This window comes from Symphalangus syndactylus, chromosome 18 (genome assembly GCF_028878055.3).
Source record: "Symphalangus syndactylus isolate Jambi chromosome 18, NHGRI_mSymSyn1-v2.1_pri, whole genome shotgun sequence".
Classification (NCBI taxonomy): Eukaryota; Metazoa; Chordata; class Mammalia; order Primates; family Hylobatidae; genus Symphalangus; species Symphalangus syndactylus.
In genome coordinates, this window is record NC_072440.2 from 19,095,599 (window position 1) to 19,105,638 (window position 10,040).

The 10,040-nt window shown below is 51.7% G+C and overlaps 1 protein-coding gene and 1 pseudogene across 1 annotated transcript; one reads left to right on the plus strand and one right to left on the minus strand.

The window, feature by feature from the left end:
- Positions 1 to 258: 258 nt before the first annotated feature.
- MCHR1 (melanin concentrating hormone receptor 1) lies at positions 259 to 3,866 on the minus strand. The gene is made up of 2 exons (XM_055252791.2): positions 3,338 to 3,866; positions 259 to 2,123 (listed from the first exon to the last, which is right to left on the minus strand). Exons 1-2 carry the CDS (start codon positions 3,624 to 3,626, stop codon positions 1,144 to 1,146), a joined length of 1,269 nt encoding a protein of 422 aa, XP_055108766.2. The 5' UTR covers positions 3,627 to 3,866; the 3' UTR covers positions 259 to 1,143.
- An 831-nt stretch (positions 3,867 to 4,697) lies between these two features.
- LOC129467431 (glyceraldehyde-3-phosphate dehydrogenase-like) lies at positions 4,698 to 9,290 on the plus strand (annotated as a pseudogene).
- Positions 9,291 to 10,040: the final 750 nt, after the last annotated feature.

Sequence of the window (10,040 nt, forward strand, 5' to 3'; positions counted from 1 at the left end):
AGACAGGAAGCTGAGTCCCAAGAACAAGCCCAGCAGCAGAACTGCAAAATCTAATGAATCCCTAGTAATTCCATTTATGCCACTGAATCCTCCCTGTGGGTTCAGAAAAACAGATCCCTGCTTCATGCTTTCTAAAAATGCAGCATGAACCAAGATCTAAATTCCACAACCAAGTGACCCCCCTTTCTCTTTTCTGCTGCCCACCTTCCCCCCCACCCCACACCCACCCCCAAGTCCACAAGAACATCCAGAGTGATGTGAGTGGAGATTTTCCTTTATTTGATTTTATTTTGGAGAGGAAGGGCTAGAGCAAAAAGATGATGCCAACACACCGGGCACTAGAATGACCTCTGCACATGCAGAACACAAGGACACTCAAGCTGGATTAGCGACTGAGCAAATGTGCCCCGTGGAGAGAAAGTCACCAGAGCTGCAAAAGCCCCCCACCCCCAGCTTTTATTAGTTTTAAGACCCCCAACTACACCCACCCCAGGTCTCCTTGTCGTTCTCAGTAAGCGGACCTCCTAGCAAACTGGGCTTTTACTCCTGTGGGCTCAGTGCCACATCCCCTCAAATAAACATGCATCCTCTAGAGCAAAAGGGAAATTGACAGGATGCTGGAACGCCAAGAGATGGGATGCTTCATTTTTCATTATCCACCAGCTTGGGAGAAAGGCCACCTTCCATCAAACCAGTGAGAGGCAGGAAAGAGCGATCAGGTCCTTTCCCATCTCTCAGTCCTTGTGCAACATGGCCCTGGCTGCTCACTCCAGCCCTGCCTGACTTTAAACAAACCCAGTCAGTAGCCTGCCACCTCTTGCCTTGGAAGAAGACATTTGAGAGCTCACAGATAGAGTGCAACCAATTATCCAAACCAACTTCTCTTGCTCAGCTTCTGTTCTATCCAAAGGTCTCATCCTGCTCCCCCAAGGGGATTTCTGATATCTGAAAACCCCAAACCTGACTCCAGGCCTCCCCAGCAATGTGTGAGCCCCATGGAATGTATTTATTTCATTGCAACAACCCTTCACCACCCAGCCTTCCTGCATTTCCCCAGAGCGTTCTTGGGTTTTTCTCAGCATCTCTCCAGGTGGCATGCTGTGGTGTCCTGACTTAGAGGTGTCCAGGGTGGCAGGGGAAGTGTCAGGTGCCTTTGCTTTCTGTCCTCTCCTCGTCAGCTGTCTGAGCGTTGCTGACAGCGCGAAGCTGCCCCTGGGCTGCAGGCTTCACCGACAGGACCAAGCGTTTGCGGAACGTCTCGCAGAGCACGATGTACACAAAGGGGTTGAGGCAGCTGTTGGCATAGCCCAAGCTGATGGCCGCATTGTACAGGTAGACAAAGGTGAGGGTCGGGCGGCTGATGGACAACTGGGTCAGCTGTAGCACATAGTAGGGTGCCCAGCACACAAAGAAAACCAAGCAGATGGCGATGGCTGTGCGGGTCACCCTCTTTGTCCGCAGCCGGATGCTGCGCTGGGAGGCGGGGGCCACTGAGGACGTCATGCGCTGCAGGATCCTCACATATGCGGCCGTGATGACCACAAAGGGCAGGGCAAAGGCCAGGAAAAACTGGTACAGGGTGAACCAGTAGAGGTCAGTGTCCGGGTTGGGCAGGCGGATGCCGCAGCCCACTGCACCTCCTGGGAAGGGGATGAGTCTGGCATACAGCCACACAGGGGTGATGCTGATGAAGGAGAGGGCCCACAGGAGGCAGATCACCAGGGTGGCCACAGAGGGCTTCCGGAACTTCGTGGAAGAGATGGGGTGGACAGTGGCCAGGTAGCGGTCAATGGCCATGGCGGTCAGGATGTAGGTGCTGGTGAACTGACTATTGGCATCCATGGCCGTGATGAGGGTGCACATGGTCTCCCCAAAGTGCCACACCCCATTGCCCATGAGCTGGTGGATCATGAAGGGCATGCCCAGGAGAAAGAGGAGATCCACTACCGAGAGGTTGATGATGAAGATGTCGGGGACGTTGCTGCACCAGTGCAGCTTGGACTTCTTCACAACCGCAAAGATGACTGTGGAGTTCCCAATGATGCCCAGGAGGCAGATGGTGCCGAACACCGAAGGCATGATGATGTTGATGTAGGAGATGCTCCTCGTGCGAGGAGATGATCCTGGGGACAGAAGGAGCAAGGGTTGGCTGTTTGACATGGGCTTTGCTCTGAGAACTGACATCCTGCTGGCATGCTCAGCCTCCAGCGACCCACCGTTCATCTGGAATCCTCTCCCACCATTCTCCCTCCCTTCACTGTTGCTAATCTTGTCCCTTTTCCTTTCTCCATGAGTTTCCTCGTGAATCCTACCAGAGTGCCCTGAGCCATCTGTCTTGGAAGGACACAACACGCCTGCCTCCTGCAGGCACCAGAGGCAAGAACCACAGCTGTCTGCAGAGATTACTCTGTGCACCCCGGGCTTCACCAGGAAACCTCGTCAAAATAGCCGGAAGGACACAAAAGTAAGTGTCTGTGTATGTATGTGTGTGTGTGTGTGTGTGCTTTTCCTATGTGTATCCCTGAGTGTTTCATTTTGGAGATCTCTGGTTGGAAATTGTGTACCGATTCTTGGGCATCTCTGTGGGCGGCTGTCTTATAGAGGCTTTTGCCGGCTGTGCCCTGGTCAAGCCAGCAGCTCTCCCTACCCCAGGCTTCCTAGCAGGGATTTCCTTGATTGGTATCTTCTGAGCCTGGGCTTCTCGAGTGAAGCAGAGACAAAAACTGTCTGTTGCAGCTCAGTAGCCTGAAAAAATTATCCACATAAGCCTTTCTTCTTTTCCTTCCTTCCCTTCTCCTTCAAAGCTGGAATCCCAGGGCACCGCAGCTCTGGAAATGTCAGGAAGCTTAATTCACCAGAAAAGTTAATCCCCTCATGGCTCCATGAAGTCTTCCCTTCCCAGGGCCTCTCCTAGGTGGCAGTAAGGATGTCTGAGACCTCATCACCCAAGTGCGAGTAAAAAGCTGAGGCTAACAGTGCAAGAGTGAGCCCCCAGCTGTCTCCCACTTACCACCCTCCAGCTTCTCTCACTTGCTTTTCCAGCCTGGAATTTTTTCTGCCAAGCATCTTTGGAACCCAGCAGCGAGTCTTCCCCTGCTGCCTCGTGGCTGGCCCCCCTTCCTTGCCATTCTGAATATGCCTTCACCAGCTGCTCTGCTCCTGCCCGTCTGCCCCTGTGGACCTTTGCCCCCTTTGCCCCTGCCCCTCTGAGCAAAGCAGACCACAGATCTTGTCCCCAAGAACTGTGATAAAGTTTCCCAAGCAGTTTGGCTCAGGGGTGAAACCTTCCCATTTTCCACCCACAGCCCAGAGAAGGGAGGACTCCCAGTCAACTCACCTGCCGAGGTGAGGTTATCGGGGCCATCAGAGGTGTTGCTGGCGTTGGGACCAGTGGGCAGCAGCGAGGCTTCCAGGTCCATCCAGCCGGTGCCGGTCGCCTGCTCCCTCAACAGAGCTGAGCTCCCCTCCACCCACGCAGGCTGCGGCAGCCTCCAGCGCCTGCCACCTTGTCCTGGAGCGCAAGCCCCACAGTCAGGAAGGGGGTCTTCCTCGGTAGCCTGGCAGCCACTGCCGCCTCCAAGCCCAACTGCCCTCCCCACTCCCTCCTTCTCGGCTCTCACTGACATCACCTAGACACATTAACATTCGGAGGCAGATGCACATTAACCTCTTCAGTCCCAGGCTGTGGCTGGCTTCCACTTCTGAATGCCTGCAGAGCCCCAGGGCCCTGGGGAAGCTGGGAGGGACTGGACACAGGCAGCCCCATCAGGAAAGGGATCTCCTTCCCACTGACACTTGAGATTGTCTCGTGCGCTTACAGGGGCTGCTGCTTGCCTTGCGTGAGGATCGAGGTCTCTGCAAAGGCAAACGGACAAAGCACACAGGCTGCCTCCCTTTGGAGGAGAGAGCAGCTTGGCTTAGCCCCTATCCCAGGTATGGGTGGCTGAGCCACATGGCAGGGTCCAGGGGGAACTGTGCACAGAGCTTGGGAATCAAAGGCTTGGACTGCAGCAGGGCTGCCCACGCACACTCAGGGCACCCTCGGCCCCTTCCCTGTGCCCTGACGGCTTCCAACCATCCGCTGGCTATGCTGCCAGCATCCTGCAGAAGCTGAGTCGTCGGCTGCTGAACCCTTGCCTGGCACTCAGAGGTGATGCAGGTCACTCCATGCTGGCAATAGCCAGGACCTCGGGGACCGGAAGGGGACAAACTCCTGTCTGAATGGGATCTGCCTGGACAAAGCTCACAGAGGTATTATTTTTCTAAACGCTCTGAGGTTTGGCCTGGGACTCTTTGAGACAAATATCTGAGCATGATCCCCCAAAGAGATCATCCCAGAGGAACAGCCGCAGAGGCAAAGGCATTCAGTGAATTTTCCACGGAGGCATCCTGCTGCCAGCCTCTGGGGCCCTCACAGACAGGAGCTGCCCCTGCACCCACCGCTGGACTCAGGAGCCAGGGGTCGGTTCACGGACGGATCCCTACATGTGTACTCTGTCTTGTTTACTTATTGGGTTCATCCAACAAACATTTATTGAGTACTTCCTGCCAAGCACTATCCTGGGTTTTGCAGTAAAAAAAGAAAAAAAAAGGGGGGTGGGGTGGGGGATAAAGTCCCTGTCCTCATGAAGATTGCATTCAAGTTGGGGGGAGACAGAAAACCCCTCAAAAGACAATTCATGATATTGGCAATTACTATGAAAAACTTAAAGCAGGGTGAGCTGGCCCCTGAATACCAGCAGAGTTGGAGGTTGCTATTTTATATAGGATTGATCATCGAGGAAGACCTCACTGAGAAGCGCTTCCAGAAAAGTCCTGAAGGAAGTGAGGAACCATGCTTAGAAATATTCTGGAGGACCAGCATTCCTGGCTGTGGAAATCGCCAATGCAAAGGCCGTGCGGCAGGAGCGTGCAGGGTGACTGAAGAACAGCGTCGGGCCAGGAGCAGTGGTTCACGCCTGTGATCCCAGCGCTTTGCGAGGCCAAAGTGGGTGGATTGCTTGAGCTCAGGAGTTCTAAAACAGCCTGGACAACACGGTGAAACCCCATCTCTACAAAAATATAAAAATTAGCCGGACGTGTTGACAGGTGCCCGTAATTCCAGCTACTTAAGCAGCTGAAGCAGGAGAATTGCTTGAATCCAGGAGGCAGAGATTGAAGTGAGCTGAGATGGGGCCACTGCACTCCCGCCTGGGTGACACAGAAAGACCCTGTCTCAGAAAAAAGAAAAAATATATACTCCACATAAAGATAACTTATGATATTGGCAATTGCTGTAAAAAACTTAAAGCAGGGTGAGAGGGCCCAGGAATACCAGGAGAGGTGGAGGTTACCATTCTATAGAGGATAGATCATCAAGGAAGGCCTCTCTGAGAAAAGTCCTGAAGGAAGTGAGGAAGCATGCTTAGAAATATTCTGGAGGGGCCGGGCGCGGTGGCTCACGCCTGTGATCCCAGCACTTTGGGAGGCCAAGGCGGGCGGATCACAATGTCAAGAGATCGAGACAATCCTGGCCAACATGGTGAAACCCCATCTCTATTAAAAACATAAAAATTAAAAACAAAACAAAAAAACCATAAAAATTAGCTGGGCATGGTGGCGGGCGCCTGTAGTCCCAGCTACTTGGGAGGCTGAGGCAGGAGAATCGCTTGAACCTGGGAAGTGGAGATTGCAGTGAGCCAGGATCACGCCATTGCACTCCAGCTTGGGTGACAGAGCGAGACGCCATCTCAAAAAAAAAAAAAAAAAAAAAAATTCTGGAGGACCAGCATTCTCGCCCATGGAAATTGCCAGTGCAGAGGCCCTGTGGCAGGAGTGTGCAGGGTGACTCTGGAGAGCACTGTGGCTATAGTAGAGATTAGCAGGAGCTGACATCAGAGAGGAAGGAGCAGGAAGGGCAGATTCTGCCAGGCCTTGCCAGCCAGTACAAGCACTTTGGCTTTGCCTTTAGGGGAAATGGGAGTCACCAGGGAGTTTTCACCTCAGAAAAGACATGATCAGACATGTTTTGAAAGGATCAGTCTGGGCTGGGCGCAGTGGCTCACGCCTGTAATCCCAACACTTTGGGAGGCTGAGGCAGGTGGATTGACTGAGGTCAGGAGTTTGAGACCAGCCTGGCCAAGATGGTGAAACCCTGTCTCTACTAAATATATAAAAATTAGCCAGGTGTGATGGCAAGTGTCTGTAATCCCAGCTACTTGGGAGGCTGAAGCATGAGAATCGCTTGAACCCAGGAGGCGGAGATTGCAGTGAGCTGAGATCACGCCACTGCACTCCAGCCTGGGCGACAGAATGAGACTCTGTCTCAAAAAAAAGAAGCTCTTTGTGGCTGGGGAAGCTCTTTGCAGTAGAGGAAGGCCTCTTGAGAAGCACTTCCAGAAAAGTCCTTAAGGAAGTGAGGAAGCATGTTTGGTGGGAGGCGATTGGATCATGGGAGCAGATTTCCCCCTTCCTGTTTTTGTGATAATGAGTGAGTGCTCATGAGATCTTGTTTAAAAGTGTGTAGCTGGCCAGGTGTGGTGACTCATGCCTCTAATCCCAGCACTTTGGCAGGCCGAGGCAGGCGGATCACCTGAGGTCAGGAGTTTGAAACCAGCCTGGCTTGTATGGTGAAACCCCGCCTCTACTAAACATACAAAAATTAGCCGGGCATGGTGGCACGTGCCTGTAGTCCCAGCTACTCAGGAGGCTGAGGCAGGAGAATCACTTGAACCCGGGAGGTGAGGGTTGCAGTGAGCCGAGATTGTGCCATTGCCCTCCAGCCTGGACAACAACAGCGAAAATCCGTCTTAAAAAAAAAAAAGAGTTCTAGAAATGGACAGTGATAATGGCTGCACAACATTGTGAAAGTACTTAATGCCACTAAATTGGACACTTAAAAGTAGTTAAAATGGTAAATTTTATGTTATGTATATTGTACCACAATATATAAAGTGAAGAGGCAAATTTTATGTGTATTTTACTGTGCACAAAAAATCCCAAAACTCTGCAATGGCCATCCCAGCATCCCCACCTTATTATTGTAAACCATTTCATGGAGCTATCCCAGAAGCATGTTAGGACTGGCTCCAGCTACATCCTGCGTTACAGGAGAGTGCTCCCTTGTCAATAAACTACCTCTTTTTTAATTAATTAATTAATTTATGTATGTTTTCATCAGAGACGGTCTGGCTCTATCGCCCAGGCTGGGGTGCAGTGGTATGATCTCAGTTCACTGCAACCTCCACCTCCTGGTTCAAGTGACTCTCTGGCTTCAGCCTCCAGAGTAGCTGGAATTACAAGCATGTGCCACCACGCCCGGCTAACTTTAGTAGAGATGGAGTCTCGCTATGTTGCCCAGGCTGGTCTTAAACTCCTGGCCTCCAGTGATCCACCCGTCTCAGCCTCCCAAAATACTGGGATTATAGGCGTAAGCCACCACACCTGGCCTACTCATTTGAGACAGGGACTCACTCTGTCACCCAGGCTGGAGTGCAGTGGCAAGATTTCAGCTCACTGCAACTTCTGACTCCCTGGTTCAACTGATCATCCTACCTCAGCCTCCCGAGTAGCTGGTACTATAGGCACAAGCCACAACGCCCAACTAATTTTGTTTTTTAAAATTTTTTGTAGAGACAAGGTGTCACTATGTTGCCCAAGTTGGTCTTGAACTCCTGAGCTCAAGGGATCCTACTGACTCAGCCTCTTGAGGTGCTGGGATTACAAGCATAAGCCACCACGCCTGGCCAAAACTATCTCCTTTCAACCTGATATTTGCGTCATGGTCTAGCACCCTCAAGATCCACTTCTGGCCGGGTGGGGTGGCTCTCACCTGTAACCCAGCACTGTGGGAGGTGGAGGTGAGAGCATCGTTTGAGCCTAGGAGTTCAAGACCAGCCTGGGCAATACAGCGAGTCCCTCTCTACAAAAAATTAAAAATTAGCCAGCCATGGTGACATGCGACTATAGTCCCAGCTACTTGGGAGTCTGAGGCAGGAGGATTGCCTGAGCCCAGGAGATTGAGGCTGTAGAGAAAAGTGTTTGCACCATGGCACTTCAGCATGGGTGACAAAGCAAGGCCCTCTCTCCAGAAAAAAAAAAAAAAAAAAAAAAGATCCACTCCCACACATAGTCCCTTTATTTCTCCCAGTCCTTATTAGCTGGTCCTGGTCCTCATGGGTGAACTATTTTCTCCAAAAGCAGAAGCTGTATTTCCCATCCCAAGCTATAAAACTGAGACCTGCCCCAGTTATTGAGTCTGAAGCAATGACAGGCTCTCTGCTCCTCCTGTATGACTGACAGCTGCATCTTCTCATGCAGCGCCAATTGCATCGTCCCTGAGGCACCAAGGGAAAAGCGAAGGCTGGAGTAAACAGATTTGGACATATTGGGTGCCTGGTCACCAGGGCTGCTTTTAACTCTAGCAAAATGGATATTGTTGCCATCAATGACCCCTTCATTGACCTCAGCTACATGGTCTACATGTTTGATTATGATTCCACCCAAGGCAAGTTACACAGCACCATCAGGCTGAAAACGGGAAGCTTATCACCAAGGGAAATCCCATCACCATCTTCCAGGAATGAGATCCCACCAAAATCAAAGGGGGTGATGCTGGTGCTGATTATGTTATGGAGCCCACCAGTGTCTTCACTACCATGGAGAAGGCTGGGACTTACTTAGATGGGGGAGCCAAAAGAGTCACCATCTCTGCCCCTTCTGATGCCCCCATGTTTGTGATGGGCGGGAACCATGAGAAGTATGGAAACAGCCTCAAGATTATCAGCAATGCCTCCTGCACCACCAGTTGCTTAACCCCCCTGGCCAAGGTCATCCATGACAGCTCTGGCACCGTGGAAGGACTCATGACCACAGTTCATGCCTTCACTGCCACCCAGAAGACTACTGATGGTACCTCTGGGAAATTGTAGTGTGATGGCTGCAGGGCTCTCTAGAACATCATTCCTGCCAAGCCTGTGGGCAAAGTCATCCCTGAGCTGAATGGGAAGCTCACTGGCATGGCCTTCCATGTCCCCACCACCAACATGTTGGTCATGGACCTGACCTGCCATCTGGAGAAACCTGCCAAATACAGTGACATCAAGACGATGGTGAAGCAGGCATTGAGGGAGATCCTCAAGGGCATCCTGGGCTGTACGGAGCACAAGGTCGTCTTCTCTGACTTTGACAGTGACACCCATTCTTCCACCTTCAATGCTGGGGCTGGCATTGCCCTCAATGACTTTGTCAAGCTCATTTCCTGGTATGACAGGGTGGTGAACCTCATGGTCCACATGGCCTTGAAGGAATAAGAGCCCCAGGCCACCAATCCCAGCGAGAGCACAAGAGGCAGAGAGGGGCCCTCAGCTGCTGGGGAGCCCTGCTGCGCTCAGCCCCCACCATACTGAGCATCTCTCCTCGACACACTTTCCATGTGAGACCCCTGAAGAGCGCGGGGCCTACAGAGACCCACCTTGTCATGTACCATTAATGAAGTCCCCTATGCTTTGCCAAAAAAAAAAAAATCCCCCGTACTTCTGAGTGTTAAGAGTCAGGAGAAGAAACAATGAGAGGAAATGAGGAGCATATCTGAGGAGTTGAATCTTAGCATGACTTCCAGACAAGGACAGTCTGCTCTCCTCTAGCGAGGGAGAGAGGGTTACTTTTGCTGGCCTGGAATGTTCAGGGGGTTCAGAGAAATCAGGGGGTTTAGTGTTCTCAAGTACAACCAGATGTCCCCTCCTAGGCATCAGGGTTCCAATCCTTTCCTATCAGGGACTTGACTTTCGCATTGGTGATGTGTTAGGGCTGCCCATATTCCATCTTTCTTGCAACTCTGCAACTCTTACAGTCAGAATCTGGATCTTATTCTCAGCAATGTCTGCCTTATTGCTGCAGAAGATGAGGGTCTCTAATTGTTGCTTTGGAGGCCTTCTGGCTTTTGTTGTATGTCCTGAATTGTTAGCTGGCTATCTGACTCTGCCATTTTTTATTTCTTATCTCTTCTTTTTTTTGAGACAGAGTCTCCCTCTGTCACCCAGGCTGGAGTGCAGTGGCCCGAT